Source organism: Rhinopithecus bieti, unplaced genomic scaffold (genome assembly GCF_001698545.2).
Source record: "Rhinopithecus bieti isolate Rb0 unplaced genomic scaffold, ASM169854v2 scaffold_1583, whole genome shotgun sequence".
Lineage (NCBI taxonomy): Eukaryota > Metazoa > Chordata > Mammalia > Primates > Cercopithecidae > Rhinopithecus > Rhinopithecus bieti.
Window position 1 is genome coordinate 1,706,424 of NW_016803645.1, and position 26,147 is coordinate 1,732,570.

Below are 26,147 nucleotides of genomic sequence, written 5' to 3' on the forward strand. Positions count from 1 at the left end.
AAGACTCCGTCTCAAAGAAAAAAAAAAACTTAAGCTACAGAAGTCAACATACTGTATTTCTTCTCTTATGCAAATAATTCATGAATTCAAATACATTTTAATTTGGAAAAACAATATATATATTGTTTTGACCTAATAAACTTGATAACAAAATTCCTGAATTAGAGTTTCTAGGTAAAAACTATAACTTAAACGGGTATCTCATAAAGTAAATATATATAACTGCTTACATAGTTTAAGGTGGAGCTTTTAGGCTGGGCACGGTGGCTCATACCTGTAATCCCAGCACTTTGGGAGCATCGCTTGCTTCCAGGAGTTCACCAGTATTTCTCCATCATTCTTCTAACCTAATCTCCCATGGTCTAATAAAAGCTCTTTTTTTTTGAGACAGGGTCTCACTCTGTCACACAGGCTGCAGTGTAGTGGTGCGAACACAGTTCATTGTGGCCTCCACCTCCTGGGCTCAAGCCTCCTGAGTAACTGGGACTATAGGTGTGTACCACCTCGCCTGGTTACTTTCTTATTTTTTGTACAGACAGGGTGTCACTCTGCCTGGGCTGGTCTTGCACTCCTGCACCCAAGCAATCCTCTCACCTCAACCTCCCATGGTGCTGGGATTATAGGTGTGAGCTACCATGCCCAGCCTAAAAGCTCTATCTTAAACTATATATTTAGTTGTGTTTAAGTAATCTATAGTTTTTACCTGGAAAATCTAATTCAAGAAACTTTTTTTTGGTTAATCAGTAATTTATTAGGTCAGTACTTGCTTTGGCAGCACATACCCTAAAATTGGGATGATATAGAGATTAGCATGGCTCTTGTACAAGGATAACACACAAATTTGTGAAGTGTTCCATATTTAGAGAATAAAAATAATTTATTAGGTCAAAATGAAGTATTACAAATTCAATTAGCCTTTTAAATATAATTTCTAATGTTTAAATGGAGCCTACTGATTCTTAGGAGGGACAATGCAAATTTTCTGATGAAATGCTGATAATTATTAGAGAACTTTATATAAAAACTGCAACAGAAATTTTACATTAAGAGTAGTCTTTTTTTTTTTTTTTTTTTTTTTTTTTTTTTGAGACAAAGTATTGCTCTGTTACCCAGGCTGGAGCGCAGTGGTGTGATCTTGGCTCACTGCAACCTCTGCCTACCAGGTTCAAACCATTCTCCTGCCTCAGACTCCCGAGTAGCTGAAATTACAGACCTGAGCCACCACGCCTGGCTAATTTTTGTATTTTTAGTACAGATAGGATTTCACCATGTTGGTGAGGCTGGTCTCAAACTCCTGACCTCAAGTGATCTGCCCACTTTGGCCTCCCTAAGTGCTGGGATTACAGATGTGAGCTACCATGCCTGGCCATGGTTTTCAATTATTCTAAAGAAATTCCATTACTCTGTGCCAGTGCTTCTTCTCCCACCAATCTGCATCCTGAGAACAAGTTAGAAAAGAAAACTCTCTGGCCCCTACCACAAACCAAGTAAAGCAAAAACAGTGGAGGCTGGGCCCAGCAATCTGTGCTGTAACAAGCCTATGCATGCTAAGGTCTCAGAACCACTGCTCTATGGTATTTAAATCTGAAAGAAGAACAACTTAAATGATAATCTAAATAGAGGTCAAATATTAAAACAAAAATTCCTTACCAGGTGGTGGTTGTGAAGGGTTAAAACTTGCTCGTAAAAAAGGAGGTGGAGGAATTGGACTAAATCCAGGAGGAGGAACCGGCATCGACACAGGAAATGCTGGTGGGACTAAACTAACTGTAGGCACGGCTGGCGCCACTGGAATCTTTTGTGGACAGACAAAAAAAGTTCAGTCATCAGTTTATTCACCTGCATCTTGGAACAACTAAAGGCAAATTATTCTATTTCTCTTTCAGGATGGTAACAAATACTATTAAAAGGGTTTTATGCCCCTTTTGTATACTTGCAAGTGAACTGACTTAGGGTAAAAACAAGGCCATGTTATTCAACAGATAGTTTTTACTTGGAGATTATGAATTTGATCTTACATTCAAGCGATGTAAACTAATGGTCACCTAGTTCAAAACTGAGTATTATGCTCCATTTTAAACTGCCATCTCCCACTCAGTAACACCTATGTTATGCAACCTAACCACCATTAGGAATCATGTCAATAACAGCTTTAGAATGGCTTAAATTTCTCATAAATTTATTTTCTAATCCTAGCATAAGTACCTTTTACTCACTCTAGGTACAAGTCGCAAGTATTCATCTGCACCACAGCTTTAGCTCTCTTCTAAATTTCACATTACATCAAGTGTCTATTCAACATCCCAAGGGTGCTGACAAAAAGATACTTCTACCTAACACGTATGAAACAACTGATTTTCCAGTCATCCTTCCCGAAAGAACTCTTCTCACAGTCTTTCCCAGTCTCAGTTAATGGTAACTCTATCTTTCCAATTTTTTGGACTAAAAACCTTGCCTCTGCTTTTGCTCATAATAATCCCAAATCCAATCACACTAGGAAAAGTCCTGTTGGTTACAACACCTTCAAAATACACCTAGTATCTGACCATTTCTCATTACCTCCACTATTTTCTCATTACCTCCAGTGCAATAGACATTCCAGAAGTCTATTTTGAGCCATCACCAGCTCTCATCTGGATTGCTACAACTGTCTTTTAACTGGTCTCCCTACTCAAAGCTCACTACAGCCTATTCTCAAAGTAGTAACCAGTGCAATTCTTTAAAACTGTAAGCCAGATCAAGTCACTCCTCTGCTCAGAATCCTCCAATGGCTCCTTATCTCTCTTTCTGTCACATGTAAAGACCCACCATCCTCATCTCATTCCAAGTGAAAGCCAAAGTCCTTGGAGAGGTTTATCTTCAACTAACTTGCCTTTCACTGGCTTTATTCTAGCCCACTTAACACTCCTGGACCACACCAACCATATTCCTGGTGTGGGACCTCTGCACTGGTTGTTGCCTCTGAACAGAATGTTCTTCATCAGATATCCACATGGTTAATTCCCTTAGTGCTTTTAAGTCATTGCTCAAATTTCTCATTCTCAATTAGGTCTATCCTCACCATTCTATTTAAAATAGATCAGCCTTACGCTACCTTTTTCCTTCCATAGGATCTCATAATCATATTTATTTTACATTTTCTGTCACCACTATTGAGAATAAAAGCTCCAAAAGGGCAGAGATTTGTGGGTGTTTTTCACTGATACCTAGAAGAGTGAGTGTCACAGAGCCAGTACTCAATAAATATTTGTTCAATAAACATATTTAAATATGAATGGCATCATTTCTAAAATAATTTTCAAAAGTATTTGATTAAACTCATTAAAATAACTGACTATCAATTTGATTCCTCAGAAAACATGAATCTAAAAAAATCCTGTGAGTTCTCAGAAACAGTATTTCCATATTTATCTTTATTTTAATGTGTTTAGCACAATGATACCACAGCATTAGCAGACTTTTTTTTTTTAAGAGATTTAAAAGAAATATTCTTTTCCCTAACACTACTGACATTTCCCTAACACTCAACATTTATTCTGATATGGAGATTTTCGTTCCGGTTTGATAAAGTAAATACAGGATTAAAACAGAAATGTAAAAGAACACATTAAGGAAAAAAAAAAAAAAAAAAACCCACTTCAACACTAACCTGCAACATAGCAACAGGAGGAGGGAAAACCTCTGCCTGGGTTGTGACCACTGTCTCCTTTTCAACTGGAGTTGGGCTCTGAGTTGTCTGCACCGTCTCTTTAACAGGTTCTGCGCTTTTCACAGTTTCCCACTCTAAACAAAATATTTGAAATTGATTTCCTTTGGATAGGTGAAACTTTTCATTTTCTTCTTTGTATTCATTTATTTCACAACTAAATTCTTCATCTACCTTGGCACATCTTTAAGACATATCCACAACTGTAGATTCCACTCTAGACTTCTGCCCAGATTAATCTGATTAGGATACTATAGAGTTCAAAAACCCATGACACATGAGACACAAAGGAAAGACACTAAAATATTTCATCTAAAGAAAACACTTAGAAGGGATATAATAGATATATATATCTCAATGGCTGGCTGATATAAAAGGAACTAACCGTACTCAATTTTTTAATCACAAAATACAACAAAGGAAGACCAACTAGAAGAGTATTAATCCAATACAATAAAATCCTTCTGAAAATACAGCTATGCAAAAAGAGAACAAAGAAGCTCTAATGGTTCCTCTCTCATGCTTCTCCATCTCAAAGTAAAGATCAAGTAAGATAAGTAAAATTTATATGACTTTGCCTCTCTGTACCTATCTGCCTTGATCTCCTACTACTCCTTCCTCACTCACTCTGCACAAGCTATACTGGTCTCCTTATTTTTGAATACAAACATGGCACTTGCTGTTCCCTCCGTATAGAATGTTCTTTCCCCAGATGGCTGCATGCCTTACCCTTTCAAATATCTCATTCTTCATTAGATCTTCTACAACCACATAAAAACTGCAACACCTCCACACCCACATTGCCCATCTCCCTTCCCTGATTTTTTTTCTTAGAACTTACTGACACTAAAGTACTATATTGTTTATATATTTTGTTTATTATCTGTTTTCTTCACAGATAATAAATGTGTGAAACATGCGCTAGTAAACTTTATAGCATTTGAGGCTTTATGGGCCATGTGTTCTCTGCTGCAAGTGTTGAACTGTTATTGCAAAAAAAAAAAAAAAAAAGTAATATAAAATAGGTAAACAAGTGAGCATGGCTGTGCTTCAATAAAACTTTACAGAACAGGCTACCAACAGGATTTGGACCATGGATAGTAGGTTGCTGACCTCTGCGCTACATCGCACAAGAGGAAGAATTTTTGTCTATTTACCTCACTGCTATAATTCCAGTTCCTAAAATTAGGCCTGATACACAGTACAAAGTAAAATATTTACTAAGTGAAGATACTGGAATAAGCAGCCATTGGCGCGGGTGGGGTAAAGAGTAGGCCTGACAGGAAGAGTTTAATAGAAACAAAAATGGTTCAAAATTTTGCATTGGTCTGAGAAACAAATATTCGGAAAATTAGCTAATTCTGATAAACGAGCTAAGGTGTGAAGAAAAAAGGTGTGTATATACATTTCAGTTCTTTTCAAATGTTTAGATTTCCTATTGGTTATAACTGCAAATCATTTTGTCAATTTTAACTGAAATCTTTTAAAATAAAAGACAATTTTGGGAGAAAAAAAAAAGCTGGCTAGATGATCATTTGGTATTGTCAAAGGCATCCCAGAAAGTATTTAACATTATATGAATCTGAACCTCCCTAAACTAAGATTCTATTCCTGCTATTTTCAACATGGATACTACTCAAAATAATCTGCAAAGTGTTTCAAAGAAACTTCCCAAGTTCCCACTTAAACTGAAGCAATCACAAATATTCAGTTTTAAAAATCCCTCCTACACGTAACTCTCAAGTATGAGAATGAAAAAAAAAAACTCATACATTTAAAAATGCTACATTTATAAAGACTTCCACACTTTCTAATCTATACTTTGACATCTATGAAATAGGTCCCATTAAGCATGTACACTAGGGCACAGGAATGTATCTTTTCTCTTTTTTAGGAGATGAATCCAGGATACACAGTTAATGCTATCACCCCAAATTCATTTCAGCTACAACCTTCTAACCATACTTTTTTTTAACAATAAAAAGACCTTAAATTTCTTACCAGTATTTACAGTCTCCTGATCAATCATGCCTCCTTCTGCAAAACCTTCCAAGTCATCCACTTTAACTTTTTCCCATGGTATATATGTAACTCCAAGATCCACATCCCAGAACTGTTTGTATTCTGTTTTTACACCTTTGTTTAAAGCCCAAGCAATCTATTGTAAATGGGAAGAGGAACAAAGAAAGCTTATACATACACACTATAAAAACAAGGTTAAAAGTTCGAAATTTTATTTAAACAATGTAAACACAATAAAATTGGTTTTAGAAAACAGCTGGAAAAGCAAAGCTGGAAAACTAATTGTAGCCAAAAAAAAATTTTTTCCAGTTGTTTTTCTTTGTCTGAGACAGGGTCTCACTCAGTCGCCCAGGCTGGAGTGCAGTAGCATGATCATGGTTCACTGCCTTGACCTTGCGGGCTCAAGCGATATTCCTGCCTTAGCCCTGCAGTAGCTGGGACTGTAGGCAGGCAACACCATGCCCAACTAATTTTTTTATTTTTTAGTAGAGTTAGGGATTTCATCATGTTGCCTAGGCTGTCGCAAACCCTGGGTTCAAGCGACCCACCCACCTCGGCCTCCAAAAGTGCTGGGCAGGTGTGAGCCACTGCGCCTCACCAGTTTTGTTTTTTAAAATGAAACTTACATTAGACATAGTATTTATAATAAAGGATTCCCACTTCTTATTGTAACTCTAATAGTGCAATGCACTTTCATAGAAAATCCAAATCCACTTTTCACCATAAAAATGTCAAACTACATCAGGGGTGATTAGAACAGCATTTTTCTCCACTTTTTGAGACAGGGTCTCACTCTGTTGCCCAGGCTGGAGTGTAGTGGCATGACCATGGCTCACTACAGCCTTAACTTCCTGGGCTCAAAAGATCCTCCCACCTCAGCCTCCCAAGCAGCTGGGACCATAGATGCATACCATCACACTCAGCTAATTTTTAAGTTGTTTTGTAGAGATGAGGTCTCATGTTGCCCAGGCTGTTCTTAAGACTCCTGGGCTCAAGTGATCCTCCCACCTCAGCCTCCCAAAGTGCTGGGACTGAAGGTGTGAGCTGCCACACCTGGCCCGTTATTTTAGAAAAAATATTTTATTCCAGAGGAGACTAGGTACACTTTAGTTTACACAAGAAACTTAGCCATGAATGAAAACAGATGAGCATTTATTGACTTTAATGAAAATAGTTATTCTAAAGTTTTTAATTCAGTTGTAGAAACTGATGAGATAAACTTCAAATAACAGAAAGCAAATTGTGAGTTAATCATAGAAAGTATTGGAAAGATATTCAAAACATTCTCAGTATAAAGACTAGGAAGAAAATAAAAATATTCTGATAATCTCTTCACAAGGGCCTGGTTTATATTTTTAAAAACATGTCAAGAAAAAAGAAATCAATAATATAATTAGAAGGTATAGTTAAGGAATATTGGGAGGAAAAGTGAATGAAAGACAATACTATAAAATGAACACGTTCGGCTCATAGAATGGTGCCCCAGTTGACTCAGAAAGCTGTGCAAGTGTAATTTCAAGGAAGTAACTGACTGAAGTTCTCGTTATTGGACTTACTCTTACCTATATCTAATTCTGTAATTCAATGAACTGAAACAGTAAGTTTCTGATGAGGTTTGTCCATAACATTTAAAAAGAATTTAATACAGAGATATTCTAATAATCCAATAAAAGAGTTTGTGACCCTTTCGTGAAAAACTCAGACTTTAACATAACAGACATTAAAAATACTGCCCCCCAACCCCAAGTTCTACTCCACCAAATCTCACCTTAATGACCTTGGACCCAATTTTATACGATCCAGAACTGAGTTTCTGAAGAGCTCGAAATGCATCTTGTCGATGAACCATGCAGACATAAGCACAGCCTCTGGGAGGAATCATCTAATAAAAAAAATTTTTTTTAAGAAAGGGTATAAGAACAGAAATTCATTCTGGTATTTTATGGTTTAAATGACACAAAACATTGACTACTTACTAATACTTCAATTTTGATAGATTACTGACTTATATTCCCCTTTCTTCCTCCAGCTGTTTATTAGTAGGTACAATTCATGTACAATTAATAACTCAACTTTTAAAATTCCAAAATTCAAAACTCAATGAGGTATCATAAACCATGATACATGAAATCTTAAATATATCGCAATATTTTTTGAATACAGAAAAAGAACTATTAAAAACAAAACAAAACAAAATGTATAACTTCATATATATAATGCCACCAGATAAAAGGAAAGTAGTAGTATATGGTCAAAATATTTGAAGGCAACAATTTATTCCCAATATTACCTAAATTTTTCCAAATGTTATACTGAGTAATGCAAAGAGGATTTTTCTTTTGGGGAATTATCTTATCCTTAATATAAAATTCATAATCTGAAAGAATTGATAAAAATTTTCAGTCTTATAAAACTTTATTTTGTTCAAGTGCTTCTGGCAAAGGTTTTAATAAGAAGAAAATAGCCTCAGTGTTAAGATTTGAGACTGATTTATAAAGCATTTAACTATTCTACAACTATCAGACCATAAAATTATCCTTAATATATTAACTCAGAAAACTATGCACAGCATTTCTTTCTGAGAAACTCAAAAGGCATTCTATCATTTTATTTTCACTCAATACCTAATAAGCCGTATCTGTTATTAAAGCTTATACAGAAACCTTTTCCTTGGCCTTGCTAACACTTCAAGCTACCATCTCTTTAATATTAATATCAAACTTCTTAAAAGAGAAGTCTATCTAAACCTTGACATTCCTCTTTATCTACTGCAATCTAACTCTAATTCCTCACCAACCCACTGGAAAATACTCTACTCTCTTCAAGCTCACCAGTGACCTACTAAATGCCAAACTGAATGGACTTTTTTGTCTTTGACGTCCCCAAAATTAAATGAGTGGATTATGAATCTTCATTTCACAAAATAACTTAGTGCTTATTATTTATAAGTACTATGCTCTCAAAAAGTAATACAATAGAGGAGAGGGATAAGGCAAACAGATGCTCAAGGGACCACGATACAATAAAGACTACAAACATGATCAACAAACAGGAAAATACAAAATGTAACTTGGACACAAGCTGTGTTCAGAGCAATGATTCCTGCTGTGTGTCAGAATCACCTATGCAGCTGTGCACTTTGCTAAAAATTTGAAGACATTGAGCATGGGCATCCCTAATTTTTCAAATGTCAAGACACATTACTGATATGCAGCTAGAACTGAGAATCACTAGTTTAAGGATGGGGTAAACCAGAAAGAAACTTCAGAGAAAGTCAATGATTACAGACTCTGAAAGATAGTGATGTTTTAACAGGTAAAATCTAAAAAGACAAAAGAATAAGAGAAGTCGACAGCACTCTTGTGGTATATAGACAGAAATCTGAAGTACCCAAGTTGAAATCCTTAACCAATCACCTTTTCATCACCGTGTAACTTAAGCAAATCACTTAGTTTCTTCTTTAGAAAATAATCATATTTGAATTACTTAACCAGCTTCTTACAAGGCTCCAAAGAGATCATACACAGTCAAAAGTAAGATGCAAAATGGTTCAACTCAACTCAAATAAAGAATTCTGTTACTATTACAGAAAAGTCAAGTTTGGCCATTTAAGGAAGACTGGGATGTAAGACTAGAAAGGAAAACTGGGCAATTTTCTGATAAATAATGATAAAAAGATCCCACAGACATAAAATTGTAACCACAGGGAATGAAATCAGAAGCCTGATGAATTCAGTCTCCTCATACTTCCTGCTTACCAGTATGGATGGATGGATGGATGGATGAATGTCTCCCCAAACAAATGACTACAAAACATTTCATCACACAGCAGGAAGAAGGAAGATAGAGAGTACATAATTTTTAAATAAAAGAACAATTAAAATAGCAAACCAAGATGTCTGACCTTCAGGGAAAAGCATCAGGCCTCATGAAGAATAAAACAGACTCAAAGGAGGAGATTGAGTGGTGTAAAACTAGTGCAAGAATCCAGAGTGAAAGAGTTATGCTCAACTTACCAGCAATTCGCTGGCCATACTAATTTTCTTACCTGACATTTACTCTGTTTTGATAAAAAAAGAGAGTAAAAGAGCACAAGACAGTGAGAAGAAAAACACAAAAGAAACTGGGATCCCAAGCCCAGCTGTGTCTCCACGACTGCTTATGTGGTCATGTGCAAGAGACTACAATTCTGTGGAACTCTCCATTTCCTTAGACGCATTTTTTTAAAAAAGGAATTAAACTAGACCACACATAGGGTTCCTGCTAACTCAAACATTTGATGATGTTAGGAATCAAGCATGCTACACTGCTATAAAACTCAAGAATATTTTGTTAGAATTCCACTAAAAAATAAAAATAATTAAGGAGAGAAACAGCAGCAAAATAAACACAGACATTATCAAAGTACAGCAATCCTTTTAAAGATGTGTATTATTTAAGGCAGACATTACTGGGCTAATTAGGAACAGAAGTGATTCTTTGTATTAATAAAAACCTCCTATTTTTTAAACCTTAAATTATTAAGAACTGATACTTGCATTAATGGATTCAATTTGTCCAAACTCTTCAAACAGGTTGGTTAAGTCTTGTTGTGTTGCCTTCTTGTCCACTTGCCCAACCCAGAGAGTAGTACTACATACTGTCAAGACATAAGAGACAAATGACCTAAATCATATAGACACAGTTACTTCTTTCAAAAGTAGCTGAGGAAAAAGCAGTAATAAACATAATAATGAAATTTAAGAGAATATATTTTTAAATAATTGTCAATGAACACTTGCATCTGTTATGTTTAAAATCAATTAAAATCACAAGTATTAATTCACATCTCTGCCAAGTCAATCACTTGCATGTCACCTGTTTTCAAGCTTGGCTGCACACTTGAACCATCTGTGGATGCCAGGGTCCCACTCTAAGAGGATGCAGTAACAAAGACGGGGAACTGAGAGTTGTAAAATTCCCTAGGTGATTCTAATGTGCAACAAAGTTTCAAAACTACTTCTCACCATAATCCCATTTGTGAACCTTTCCTTTTTTTTTTTTGAGATGGAGTCTTGGAGTCTCGGAGTCTCACTCTGTCACCCAGGCTGGAGTGCAGTGGTTCGATCTTGGCTCACTGCCAGCTCTGCCTCCCATGTTCACACTATTCTCCTGCCTTGGCCTCCTGAGTAGCTGGGACTATAGGCGCCCGCCACCACGCCCGGCTGATTTTTTGTATTTTTAGTAGAGACAGGGTTTCACCACGTTAGCCAGGATGGTCTCGATCTCCTGACCTCATGATCCGCCGGCCTCGGCCTCCCAAAGTGCTGGGATTACAGGCGTGAGCCACCGCGCCCGGCCTGTGAACCTTTTAAGTGTCTTTCTGTGCTAGAAGGATTAAGTGAATGTGTCTCCCTAATCAAGAGATAAATCTGAAAACAGCATCTTATCCTTAAGGAAACAATCCTTTGTGTGAAGATACAAAGGAAAAATGGCCAAATCAGAACCATCCCTTAACCCCTTGAAAGACTTAAAGATACTTAACTGTTGAAAGTCACATCCCCTTAACAAACATTAAACATGAGACATCTTGCCTACTTTCAGCTGTACTGTTCATGCCTCCATGAATGCCTCCTTTTACAGAAGACATTTATTTAAAAAATATTTATAGCTGACACCTTTGCAGAATTTTCATACATTGTATTTGGATTTATGTCAGTGTCCACATTTCTGGCTACCTTTGATCTATAATAAGACAGGTTTAAGGCAGGTTTTACTCTATGGCTAATTTAGTCCCTTGGCAAGATCACTACTCAGTGCCCTAGACTTTTCAACCAGGTCTCTCCACTGTGGCTAGTCAGAACGCTAACATCTTCTAGACCTCTGTAAGCTTTAGGAATCACTTAGTGAACGCAGGGTCCCTGGTCATTGTTCTTTCCCTGCAAGCTGTTTATCTCCTGTAAGTCTTACCCTATGTATATTCAATTTAATCTTCCACTAAAGTCTCAAGGAGCTCTGCATTAAGTTTTTAGTTGTTTTTTTTTTTTTTCTTCCTGAGACAGGGTCTCACTCTGTTGCCCAGGCTAGAGTGCAGTGATGCGATCTCGGCTCTCTGCAACCTCCACCTCCCGGGCTCAAGTGATCCTCCATCCTCAGCCTCCCGAGTAACTGGGACTACAGGTATGTGTCATCACACTCAACTAATTTTTGTTGTATCTTTAGCAGAGATACAATTTCACCATGTTGACCAGGCTGGTCTCAAACTCTTGGTCTCAAGTGATTTCAAAGTGCTGGAATTAGAGGCAAGCCACCATGTCTAGCTTTGTAACAGTTTTTTATTGCTGCTATAACAAAATAACATGAACTTAGAATAAAACAAATATCTTATAGTTCTGAATATCTACAATGGGTCAGCAGGCTGCATTCCCTCTGTGGGGCTCTAGGGGAGAACCTGTTTACTTACCTTTGCTAGGTTCTACAAGTTGCCTGCCTTCCTTGGCTCATGGTCCCATCCTCTGTCTTCAAAACCACCTCCACAACATTTCCCAAATTCTCTCTCCTTTCATTATCACATCACCTTTTCTCTTCAACGTACTTGCTTCCCCCTTATGTACCTGGGCCTTCTGGATAATCCAGGTTCATCTCCCCACCTCATGATACCTAATTTAAAAGGGTCTGAAAAGTCCCTTTTACCATACGATGTAACATATTTAAAAATCCCAATGATTTAAATGTAGATACCTTTTAGGGGACCATTATTCAATCTACCACAAACCCTTAACAGAAGTCTGGAGCTCTGTCATGGAACAAATTCCCCTGCCCTTTATTTTTGGAGACGAGGTCTTGCTCTGTCACCCAGGCTGAAGCTGGAGTGCAATGTCCCAATTATAGCTTACTGCAGCCTCCAACTCCTGGCTTTAAGGCATCCTCCCTGTCTCAGCCTCCACAGAAGCTGAGACTATAGGCACACATCACCATGCTTGGCTAAGTTTTTATTTTTAGTACAGACATGGTCTTGCTTTTTCCCAGGCTGGTCTCAAATTCCTGGCCTCAAGCAATCCTCCTGCCTTGGCCTTCCAAAGTGCTGTGATTATAGGTTTGAGCCACTGTACTCAGCCTTAAGGATTATTTTAGCTTTTTTGTTTGTTTTGTTTTGAGACAGGATCTTGCTCTGTTCCTCAGGCTGGAGTGCAAGTGGCACAATCATATCCCAATGCAGCTTCTCGACCTCCTAGGCACAAGTGATCCTCCCACCTCTTGCTTGAGTAGCTGGGACTACAGGTGTGAACCACCTTGCCCAACTAATTTTTTTTTTTTTTTGGGTAGAGATGGGATCTCACTTTGTTGCTCAGGCTGGTCTTAAACTCCTGGCCTCAAGCAATCTGCTGGCCTGTGCCTCCCAAAGTAGCTTGGATTACAGGTGTGAGCTGCTGCACCTGGCATTCCCTTTTTTCTCTTTATTACTGTTTCTGCATATTCCAGCTGCCTTAATCTCCCTGAACTCTGTTCCGTATTTCCCATCTCTTTCAATATTATCTCTCTACACATTTTTTTCCATAGGGAACTCCATTTTTTTCCCCAGAAAGCACTAATGATTCTTGCCAACCCATGCAGAAGGGACACTTGATTCCTGGAATGTTATTATTCATTGGTGCTTTATATCCCCTAGACTATTCAAGAAAAAAAACCATGTATTCTAAAATCCATGCTAAGGATCAATAAATAGTATGAAACACTACCATATCTTTAAAATGTGTTAAGAAAGAATACAAACCACAGGAAATTGATACTGCTTTTGAATAAGGAGTGTTATGAGTTAAACAATCAGATTATTTTTCACTGTACAGGCATACCTTGGAGCTACTGCAACTCTGGTTCTGGACCACCACAATAAAAGCAGATATCGCAATAAGGTGAGTCACATAAATTGTTCTTCCCAGTACATATAAAAGTTATGTTTATACTACACTATAACCTATTAAGTGTTCAATAGCATTATTGAAACTTAAAAAAAAAAGTACACACCCTAATTTTAAAATACTTTATCGCTTAAAACAAACAAACAAAAAAAACTAATGCTGACATAGAGACAAAGTGGGCACCTGCTATTGGAAAAATAGTGCCAGTAGATGTACTCAACACAGGGTGGTCACAACCCTTCAATCTATTTAAAGAAAAAAAAAGCAGTCTCTTCAAAGTACAATGGAGTGAACTGCAATAAAACGAGGCATGCCTGAATTTGGTTATGCGCTTTTATTCATGTGCTTTTATTTTCTTTCTTGCTGTTTGTTGTATCCATTAAAATAAAGCAGAAATAAAAAATAAATTCCACAGTAAAAAACTATGTAAACAGCACACGTATGTTTATTGAAGCACTATTCACAATAGCAAAGACTTGAACCAACCCAAATGTCCACCAATGATAGACTGGATTAAGAAAATGTGGCACATATACACTATGGAATACTATGCAGCCATTTAAAAAAGGATGAGTTCGTGTCCTTTGCAGGGACATGGATGAAGCTGGAAACCATCATTCTCAGCAAACTATGAAAAGGACAGAAAACTAAACACTGCATGTTCTCACTCATAGGTGGGAACTGAACAATGAGAACACTTGGACACAGGGTGGGGAACANAGCACACGTATGTTTATTGAAGCACTATTCACAATAGCAAAGACTTGAACCAACCCAAATGTCCACCAATGATAGACTGGATTAAGAAAATGTGGCACATATACACTATGGAATACTATGCAGCCATTTAAAAAAGGATGAGTTCGTGTCCTTTGCAGGGACATGGATGAAGCTGGAAACCATCATTCTCAGCAAACTATGAAAAGGACAGAAAACTAAACACTGCATGTTCTCACTCATAGGTGGGAACTGAACAATGAGAACACTTGGACACAGGGTGGGGAACATCACACACTGGGGTCTGTTGGGGGGTGGGGGGCTAGGGGAGGGATAGCATTAGGAGAAATATCTAATGTAGCTGACAGGTTGATGGGTGCAGCAAACCAACATGGTACATGTACACCTATGTAACAAATCTGCCTGTTGTACACAAGTAGCCTAGAACTTAGAGTATAATTTATAAAAAAAGAAAAAACTTAGATGATGGGTTGATGGGTGCAGCAAACCACCATGGCACCTGTGTACCTATGTAACAAATCTGCATGTTCAGCACATGTATCCCAGAACTTAAAGGAAAATAAAATAGAAACTTAAATAAATGGTTTAAAAAAAAAAAAAAACTACGTAAACAGTGACATCAAGAACATGACAAATTAAGTGAGAAACTAAATGAGAGAGCCTCCACATAAAATCCTTACTCTAATGTTGGCAAATACATAGATGATTCTGAACGTCTTAATGGTAATCATACGAGAAAGCACAGTAGAGATTTTTATGGTCAGACCTTTGATATTATTTATTTTATCAGCCAGCACTAAAATGTTTGGATGTATAACCTCATCCTATGGGATAAACAAACTTCTAGAGCAAGAATAATCATTTTCAGGTTCACACTAGCTCTCACAATCAGATAAAATTCAGGCAAGATAGCCAAGGCCTATAAAACTGCCAAAACTTAGTAAGAAGATGGCTATTGCCTTTTATTACAGGTCTGGGTTTCCAAGATGCTCTAGTAGCATAAATTATACCAATTATTTTTCTAACTCCCTGGCAGAGGGAATTTATGTGGAAGTCTTCAGAAATTAGATAACACAAACAATGGTTAGCTCTTCGGAAAGAATGACAATTTGCTCGATTTTATGTACTTCTTTGCCCATATGTAAACTCTTAGTTCATCTTAAAAGTCATAACCCACCAAGAACACCCTAGGCAGAATTTGGCACTAATTAAAACTTATTTTGCTGTGCTTAACATTCCTACCAAGTGAAACCTCCCCACGCCTAATCCAAAACCAAACCCCACCACTACCAAATCTGTTCTAACCATACGTAAATGACTAACATGTAACCGTGCCAAGTTTGTACAGTAGGAATTATCCTGTACTGCTAACCTATAATGTTATAATTACTTTAAAAATTAGATATAGCTAAGTATATGCTTCCTTTAATAATTACTCCTACAGACCTGGTGGCCGTAATTGGTTAGAATACTATAGACAGAAGCCACTGTGTCCATGCTACAGATACCAGCCTAGTCTGCTTTTTGTATCATTAGTCATGTATTTTCTAACTTGCATTTGAAAAACAAACAATCAACCCTCAATGACCTTGGTATTTGAATGCAATCTGTTCTTCCTTTTCTTCTCTTCTCTACCATGTTACAAAACCAGAGACAAAGTACTCATTTACCAAACCACTTTTAAACTTCTTAATCTGAAAATAAAATTTGGCTGAGAGACTTTGTAGCAGATAACTATTTTTAAAGTATTAATTGAAACCAAAGCGTTGTAGACATACGTTACTTACCACTCAGTGTTTTAGATCTAATTGGAGGTAATCCCTTCTTCTGTCTTTCTTTTTCCCTTTCTCTGGCTCTCCTTTCACTTGAATACGACCGTGATGATTTCCTCTTTCTTTCTCTTGAGCGGGAGCGTGATCGCTTTCTGTGTTTACGCTTTCTAGAGCCAGACCGTGACCTAGACCTTCGTTTTCTTGGTGATCTACAAAAAATTTTTATTTTACTTCTAATGACAATGTTTTCTTTCTATCAAATCTCTCACTTCTAAGTGAGGGAAAAAAAACCCAACAAACAACAACAAAAAAGTTGTCTTATATTTAGTGACAGTATCTTAAAATATTCTGAAGTACAATCAAGTCTCAAAAATGTATTTTACTTAAATCCGTGTACTGCTTGGATCCATATTAGTTGGTAGTGATTCTGACTATGGGTGACTATTCACAATGAAGAAAAAGATCCTAGAAAGGGCCTTACTTTCTCTTAGTGTACTGCAACTCAATTTTTCAAACAGAACAGGAATGAAAGACCAAAGAAAACTGAAAGACCATTTAAGTGACAGAGCATTAGGCCACTACATAATTCTGCTTAGTAGTTTCCAACCTATAAAATTTTCTGGTGCTTGTAGAAGGTGACACTGAAACACTTTCTTTTTTGCCTGTCAACATGCCATTGAGCTCTCTTCAAAATGCTTAGTAAGATGCTGCTAATGACAAATAAAGATATCTTCAGCATTAAGATTGTTACTGCTTCAGGAAAATAATTTAGTGATACGAGGTGGGTCTAGAGAAAGCTGAACTGACAGGCTCTCATTTGCAGTAGTAAATATAAAGAACTTTGTGACAAGAACAAGAAATGACTGAAAAACTCATCAAACGTACTGTCCCTCTCCCAACATTTACTGTTCAGATTTTCAGGGGCATTCATATGCAAAAAAATAGGATACAAAAATGTTAAAGACTGATGCCTTTAAGTTAAGCTCATGAAGAAAACTATGTTTTATAACGGTTTGGTATTATAATGTTTATAAAATAAATTTTGTAGTCTTATTTTTATAACCATTTTGGGTATCATTGTGAGATGAAATGGAATCCAGGAAATATGGCCTGATTTAACTGTTGTTCAGGGGCAACAATATTCTCAGTTGGGTGTCATCATAATATTAACTAAAATAAAATATAACTCAAAATCCCAGTCACATGATATGGCTGCCAATCTTATGTAAATTACTGAAGTAAATGGCCAGATATACCAATTAAAACAGAACAAAGATTATCTTGTCTTTGGAATAACTTTTTTTCTGTGAGACTGTGAAAAAATACGTCATCCCAAGGAAAACATTTCCTTTCATCCTGATGCAAAGAAATAAAGCCAACATTTTAAAGTTCATACAGAGCTATTACTAAATATCATTGTAGAACCTTGAACGAGATCGTGAATGTGTTCTTGATCTTGAGCGAACCGCCACTTTCTTAGCTTCTTGTTCAAAGACCTCCTCTTCCACTCCATCTTGCCCTTCATCTATATCCATATCCTTGAAAGTCAAAAGAACAGCAAACAAACAGAAAGGCTGGTTGAGACAGAGTTATACACTGACAATTCTGTTTTTAAAAATATTCACAATAAAAGCATTCATGCCTAATACAGGGGTGTCCAATCTTTTGGTTTCCCTGGGCCCCATTAGAAGAAGAAATGTCTTTGGCCATACGTAAAATATACTAACACTAACGACAGCTGACACGCTTTAAAAAACAAACAAACAAACAAACAAAATCTCGCATGTTTTAAGAAACTTTAATTTGTGCTGGGTTGCATTCGAAGCACTTCTTGGCCATGTGCTTGGCCTAGTAGCCATGCTTAGGCCTTGGACAAGCTTGGACTAATAAGTGAAACAATTACAAAGTGGAGCTTAAGCATGGGAAAAATATATTCAGGACACTGCTAGTATAAAATATTTTATATGATTTATTTAGCTACTTTTAGAAATTTATGACCCAGAAAAGCATTTACTTTTACCTGCTGCTGAATATCTATGGAATCATCCAAATTGACTTCAGGTTCAAGAAAATGCTGCTGACTACTCCCTTGTGATGGCGACGCTGAATGCTCTGACCCAAATGTTCCTTCCTGACTATCCTGAGGAGTGGCCTATTGAGAACATATACAAACACACAAAGATTGGGAGATACTTTTTGTTATGAAAGAAAATGTAAACACAGCAAATATCACAATTACATGTTTAAAAAGAAGCACCATACATGTAAGAAATTCCATGTTAAATCATTTATAATCAATCCAAAATTAAACATTTGTATAAACTCAAATTTATGTAAAAGCAGGGAACAGCTCCATAAAAGGAAGGGACTAAAATATTAAAATGGTAAAATCAAATAAATTTTTAATTGTGAAAATATAAACTACAGAGGACTAATAAAGAAATTATAGCATGAAAAATATATAATGGCAGTCAGTTAAATGAATCTAGATTTTCACTGATAATTGGCATTAATAAAAAATGCTATAAAGAAAAAACAGGCTGGGCATGGTGGCTCAAACCAGTAATCCCAGTACTTTGGGAGGAGGCTGAGGTGGGTGGATCACGAGGTCAGGAGTTCAAGACCAGCCTAGCCAAGATGGTGAAACCTGTCTCCACTAAAAATACAGAAAAATTAGCAGGGCATGGTGGTGGGTGCCTGTAACGCCAGCTACTTGGAAGGCTGAGGCAGAGAACTGCTTGAACCTGGGAGGCGGAGGTAGCAGTAAGCCGAGATCTGCATTCTAAATCTGTCATAGGTTTTATACTATCTACCTTAAGAAAACAGTTATAGTTTTCTTGTTACCACTCTCTTTTCTTCATTAGATTCATTTTTGAACAATGAGGTTTTTCAGAACTTCTATTCCTTTCAAAGGCATCTTATTACTGTAAGCTGTGAAATTTTGGAACAACATATAGAGTAATTAAGCCCAGAGTTCTCTTTCGGTAGGTGAGATTCTTAAGACAGACTTGCTCTCTCTCAAGTTTATTTTTACCTCAATAACATGGTGTTAATTACAAGCTAGTCAAGATACTTGATTCTGCTAAAAGAGATACCATTAAAAAAAAAAATACTATCATGATTTCAGTGCTTCTGCTAAATCTTCTAAAATAAAACTATGACTAAAGCAATTCAAAAACTGTTACATTTATAGCTCAACAAATCTGTTGTTTGGGTAAGTTCTTCCATCACGACTATCCCCTGCCTCTCTTAACAGTTCTGTGATTTTTGTATTATTATATCACTGATGACCTGTTTGTTTTGAGTTACAACTTTGCTCTTTCTTTAAACAACAGCTAAATGTTCTTAATTGTGTTCTATCTTCAACTTCTGGGTTCTCAGGCAGATATATTTGCTTGACATAAAATACCGCCCCTACTCTGGCCACTTATACCAGAATTGTTTCCTCAAAAAAAGGTATGAAATTCCATTCTCCTAATTCTAGGCATGAGTTCCAACGCAGCAAATATCATTAACATCCATTTTATATTACTGTTTGCATTAAAAGGTCAAGTTCAGACCCCAATGTCTCAAGTTTGCTCTCTCTTCCATCTAAAGTAACTGTTCCCTCCTCCATGCTCCCAGAATCCTTCACTTGTCCCCCTATGACAAAAATAAAGAATTCTGCCAGGTGTTCACACAGATGTATGTGCTCCATTAGAGAAGAGGTTACCTGATGCCACAACCTCATTTCTCTTCATCTTCGTATGTATCACTTGCCTAACAAGTGACATACACTTAAAAAAAATTTTGTGATATTTTTGTTAAACTCATTCATGCCAAAATTTTTTTAATATTAGGAAGAAGTATGCTGGGGAGGGAGAGGGGGTTTCCTAATACTTTTATTCTGAACAGTTTACATGCGTAACTATTTCTCACGTACAGCAGAAAAAGGATTTGTAATAAATTTAATACTGGCTCTACAACTTAACATATTTTATCAATTCTGAAATACAACATTTTGTCAATGATTATCAAATTTGTAAGATAAAGGATCCTTACAACTCAAAAGGATGTTACATTTAGTTATCGATGTCTTAAAATTTTTAGCTATGCATAAAATAACAGCACGTTTTAAGTCAGATAATATATAACATTAGCTGTACACTGCTGCATGAGATGTTTAATCTCACCCAGCTTCAACTTCCTCTGGAATAAAATGGGAGTCATAATGCCCATCTCCTGAGGGTTAAATGTATCCAAGCCTACCTACCACATACCTAATAAATCTCCTGCTACATGCTAACAGCAATTACGTTTTAAAAATTAAAGATAACAATCTACATGGCCATCATCATTGTCACCAATAACATAACCATCAACTTGCTTGATAGGGAACAGAGAGAAAAACACGTTGTTTTAAGTGGTAATTCTGAAACCCCGTCCATCCTATTCTCTACTTCCAGTATACTGAAATTAATTTCTACAATGTGGATTCATAAGTTACCAGAACATAATTTGATTATAGAAAAAACCATAAAGGTCCTGAAAAAATAGATCTTACTAACAATAGTTGAAAAAATATCACCATAACAAACTTTAGAAAGAAATAAAGTAGCTGGTAAAAGCTAAATAGCTGAGAAAATATTCTATTAAGACCAATTAAAAAAAAAAAGCCAACCAACAAAAATGCCAATTTATAGAATATAAATAGCAATAACTCTAAAGACCACAAGATGGGGTTATAAACCTTTTGAGGCTGTTGCTGCTCCAAGAGCTGCTGTCTGAGATGTTCTAGGTTTTGCTGTTGTAGTTGTTCTGCTATCTGATGAAAAATGGAATTGTTCACAGATTCTGACACGTGAGAACTAAAAGGAAAAACAGGTAGAAACATATTTTGAAACCCACTAAAGATACTATGAAAATAACTGAGTATTCAAAGAAAACAAAAAAGTCAATTCAATAAAACATATTCTACTGCATGTTTTCTTTTGTAATTTTAATACTAAAAGTACAATACTTGAGAACATTAATACATTAAAAGAAAAATACATTCTTCAATTGTATATCAATAGATGGATAACATGTCAGAGATGCTCTGCTGAAGATCTGATATTACCATCTCATGCTATTAAATACATGTAAATTACTGCTTTTTCATAGAGCATATTAAGAAAACCTCAATAAAATATTTATAAAGTTTAAATATTTAAACACTGTTACTTTAACTCCTTCTCTTACTATGAGATAGAAAAATAGTCTATCAATCAGTATGTGTGAAATCTACCATTGTAACTGACCATAAAATTTATAAAACTAATATTCTTCCTTTAGAAAATCATATACATTATTAGGTATGTTAACAGAGGTTGACACTGTTTAAATAAGAAAAAATAATAGTTTAACTATATTCTCGGAAATTCACACCTGGAATACACCTGGGATTCTGGGTGCCACAAGGTAAGACATTAATAATAAAGAGGGCATCCCAAAAGAGCCAAACAGGATGGTGAGAAGTCTTGAAACAGTTGGAAAAAAGGGTACTTCATCAGGAGCAAATAAACCTAAGGGGAAGAATGATACCTATCTTCAAATAATGAAAAGCTACATCTCTAAAGATAGCAGAGTAAATTTGTTTCCTTGCTTCAGAGAGCAAAACGTGGGTCAGTGTGTATTAATAGAAAATAAAAGAACAGGATTCAGTTCGACAAAAGAATACACAATAACAATTAGTTAACTTCTCATCACAGAAAGCATTAGAATACTGGATAAATAAACTGTATCATCAGGACTGTTAAAGGAGATTCTTACATTGCTTAGGACACTGATCAACATGATTTCAAATGCTGCTTCCAACTTTGCAATTCATAATCTAAAATCTAGTTTTTAAATTTTGTCAAGGGGAATCATTTTACTAAAACGATACATTTGTATTTAACATATCCTAAAATTGTATGTTTTGTATACTACCCCAATATATACAACTAAGAATTTCTGTTTAAAACAACAGACCCACAGACTTTCACCATTCATCCTTCCTCCATTCTCCCAACTTCTACCCCTGCCCCCTCCAACATCTCCCTGTTACTAGTCCATTCACATACCCTCACAGAACCCTGGGCACTGCAGAATTGTTTAGGGAAAAAAAGTAACTGATTTAATAAAAACATACAACACATTTCTTTACAAAAAAAAAAAAATCCTTATAACTCCAATCCTTAATTCTGATTAGGTTGATGTGTTCCCACAATTTCATATGCTTTCTAGAAGTGGCCTTTGGCACTAGAAGCAAGCTTCATTCCTAGTATTCCAACCACTCTTACAATTAAGTTAAATAACTTAAAGCCTAATACAGAAAATATTACAACCAGATTTACCAATATGTATCAATGTTCTTATAGGGAACTTTGATATAGTCTATTTGCAAAGATCTGAGAAAAGACTCAAAATAATACAAAGAGACAACAAGACATACCTCAACCACCGTTGTATAATGTTAGAGGTTCAACAGCTTGAAATAATAACCCCCAACTTACTAAGTATACTTAGTAATTCAGATGGCAACATCCCACCCAATATAAAACCTATGGCTATAAAGAAAAAAATTCTTACAGTTGTGAAGTTGGAATTTCTTTTTTGGGTTCTTCACTATGCTCAGAATCTTCCCCAAAATCAAACCTATCCATCAACTTCTGGGGAAAGAAGGAGAAACAGGAGTATTAAAAAGTGCTTCACACAAATATAAGTTATAAATGCTATTTTAAACGTCAATGACATTCCATTATCTCTATCCTTTAATATGTAAATACAAGTTTTGTATCACTCTATACTATTATAAACTGTTTTGAGATCTTTTCTTTAAAACATTTTGATATGCATTAGCTTATGTAACAAAACAAATTATAATAGAGGTAGGATAAACACTAATACTCAAATTTTACCGAAGACTAAGGATTAAAATAATTAGGTGGTTTTCCCACAGTAATAAGCTTGATAAAACATCTAGGGCCATAATCAATGGATCTATTCTTAGTATGGTTCTCATCTTAGAATGCTGTTATTCTTCTGAATGTTCAATTTAAAGGCTTTTTATGTGGTCTAGCTATTTAGTGTTACACTAAATTAGATGTGGAAGCTGCTGGCCATAAAAGTCTAAGTAATAATCCAATAAATCAGTATTTACTTTCCTATAAAATAAAATACGAATTTTAAAATATGAACACCACTTCCAAGTAGTATGATACTCCCATAATTAATAAGCATACTAAGAATATCACACACTAAATTATAAATGAAAGATTTTAAGTTTTAGAAACACTATCTTTTACATTTAGGCATCAATTTATTATAGTTATAGTATAGTGACTAACTGTAGAGAAGTTTTCCTTTAAACATTTTACATATTGATTACAGAATTTTAACTTTTGCAGGTCCAAATTACAGAACACAGAGCATCACAGTAAAATGTGGCATCCATGAAAGAAATCAGACAAGTTCAGAATATAATCACTTGCCTCAACGGTGAATACAAGATTTTACTGACTAGTTATTTTTAGTCAAATGAAAATATTTTAAATATTTCAAGAAAAAAAAACAATTTTTTTTTTTTTAAGTCAAGAGTCTTGCTCTGTCACCCAAGCTGGAGTACACTGGCTCAATCTCGGCTCACTGCAACCTCTACCTCCCAGGTTCAAGCAATTCTCCTGCCTCAGCCTCCCCAGTAGCTGGGATTACAGGCATGCACCACCTGGCTAATTTTTGTGTTTTCAGTAGAGACGGGGTTTCACCATGCTTGCCAGGCTGGTCTCAAACTCCAGGCCTTAAATGATCCACCTGCCTTGCCCTCCTAAAGGGCTGGGATTACAGATGTGAGCCACTGTGCCTGGCCTAAAAAAATTTTTTTAATTACTTAATTTTTTTCAGAAGTTTGAACCTTTTGTAAAATTCAGACTGTCTTACACAGTGTACAGGGGATATTAAAAGTCTACAATAAAATTTATAGAATTAAAATTCATATGCTAGTATATATTTAATAATTCATATAGACTTGATCTGATATTTTAATTTCTACCTTGTTAAAGGAGACTCCCTGTTCTAAGGGAGTAAGAGTGTTGGCAGCCGCAGCTGCAGCTGTAAGTTGTGCCGTAAGAGCTTGCAGCTGAACAACAAGACCAGCATCCAGGGCCTGCAGAATGGAAGGCTGGGGCTTCTGTTGTTGTATCTGTAAGGTTTGTATTAACTGTTGAAGCTGGAGAGAAAAAAAGTATATTACAAAACAGGTGCTGGGTTTTTTCTGTAAGAGTGACCACCTATAAGTTTTAGTCAGTAAAATTAATCATTCCACACTCTCTTTGAAAAAAACACATACTATTAATGTTAATTTTTTTGAAGTTTTTTTGTGTACCTTATATAACACAGTTCTTAATAAGTTTGTCTTACTTCTGGAAAGTCAGCGAATTTTAAACAAAATAAAGGGATCTTGTGATAAAGAACTCATCACAAGCTGACACATTTTTCACTAAACTTCTCAACCTTGTTCAATCAACTCTTTAAACTCAGTAAAAGGATGAGTACTGAAAATAGCAGCAGCTTTTGCTAATATTCAGAACTACCATCTGAGCATGTATTTCCTGAAAGCTGGAGAGTTAAGAAATCTGTTTCTCAGAGTAGAGTCTGGCAACTAGTTATTAATAATAAAGCGTCACCTAGAGTTGAAGGCAACTCTTGTTTCCACTATGTACCCAACCCTGTTAAAAAACAGACACAACAGTAAGATCTTTAAGAGATTCCCTAAGTAAGAAAATCCTATATAAATCCCAGAAGTAAATGATAATCAATGTGGTTATAAGCCTGAGTTAAATCCAAAAATTATTAGTTTAAAAGAGAAAATAAAGACAGCAAAGCTATTAAAAACCAAGACAACTGTACTCTTGAAGTTCAATTTCTAGGAGGAGAGGACACAAAAACTATGTAAGATGACACTGAAGTACTTTCATGCCCACTTAGTAACATTAGGAAACAAACTAGTCACTTCACTATCAACTAAACATTTTCTTTTTTTTAATTTGTATTGTAAGATTTACTGTACTTTCTGCACTGTTTGGGGTGTGTTGTGTAGGGTTTCTCTGTAGCTTAATAGGGTGAGATTATTCCTTGAGGACTGTTTCACACATCCATGTGAAGAGATCACCAAAAAGGCTTTATGTGAGCAACATGGTTGTTTATTTCACCTGGGTGCAGGCGGGCTGAGTCGGAAAAAGGAGTCAGCAAAAGGTGGTGGGATTATCATTGGTTCTTACAGATTTTGGGATAAGCGGTGAAGTTAAGAGCCATGTATTGGGGGCAGGGGGTGAAACATGTACTCACCAAGTACATTCTCAAGGGTGGGGAGAATTACAAAGAAACTTCTTAAGGGTGCGGAGATTATAAAGAACATTGATTAGTTAGGGTGGGGTAGAAACAAATCACAACAGTGGAATGTCATCAGTTAAGCTATTTTCACTTCTGTGGATCTTCAGTTGCTTTGGGCCATCTGGATGTATACGTGCAGGTTACTGGGGATATGATGGCTTAGCTTGGGCTCAGAGGCCTGACATTGAGCAGTATAGATTCCACTGCTAAGGTCTGGACTACAAGCCATCCTTGATGCTTACTTATTCCTGGCATTCATACCATAGGGATTCAAACACCCAAGCTGCGAATTTAGGCACATCCCAGGCTGGTTTTGTGCCCCTGAACACCCGGTAGAAACAAATACAAGTCATCTCTGGAAAACAAGCTTCACTTTACACCTCAACAAATTGCCACAGCTAAAATATACCCCCCAAAATGCACAAGCAGCTTCACAATCAAAATTAACCAAACATCGTGAAACCAGAAGTATGACTAATGAAAACAAAAGCAACAGACAAGGGGAGCTGGGTGTGGTGGCTAATGCCTGTAATCCCAGCACTTCGGGAGGCTGAGGCTGGAGGATTGCTTGAGACCAGAAGTTTGAGATCCTGTCTCTGAAAAAAAAAAAAAAAAAAAAAA

The 26,147-nt window shown here is 36.2% G+C and overlaps 1 protein-coding gene across 7 annotated transcripts in view; it reads right to left on the reverse strand.

Annotated features, from left to right (window-relative positions):
- The window catches only part of SCAF8 (SR-related CTD associated factor 8), a 234,198-nt gene that overhangs the window by 140,858 nt on the left and 67,193 nt on the right, over positions 1-26,147 (reverse strand). For 6 of the 7 annotated variants that reach the window (XR_001889169.1, XR_001889170.1, XM_017891985.1 and 3 more), the window contains 11 exons: positions 24,187-24,363; positions 22,728-22,807; positions 20,866-20,983; positions 18,157-18,288; positions 17,562-17,674; positions 16,152-16,345; positions 10,267-10,367; positions 7,497-7,610; positions 5,708-5,864; positions 3,650-3,783; positions 1,651-1,795 (listed from right to left, as the gene is read on the reverse strand). Coding sequence is in view for 5 of the 7 variants with exons in the window: in XM_017891985.1 (XP_017747474.1) it covers positions 1,651-1,795; positions 3,650-3,783; positions 5,708-5,864; positions 7,497-7,610; positions 10,267-10,367; positions 16,152-16,345; positions 17,562-17,674; positions 18,157-18,288; positions 20,866-20,983; positions 22,728-22,807; positions 24,187-24,363 (1,465 nt within the window). In the remaining 2 variants the exon portion in view is untranslated. The remainder of the gene's footprint in view (positions 1-1,650; positions 1,796-3,649; positions 3,784-5,707; positions 5,865-7,496; positions 7,611-10,266; positions 10,368-16,151; positions 16,346-17,561; positions 17,675-18,156; positions 18,289-20,865; positions 20,984-22,727; positions 22,808-24,186; positions 24,364-26,147) is intronic. The other variant, XM_017891998.1, reaches the window with a different exon arrangement.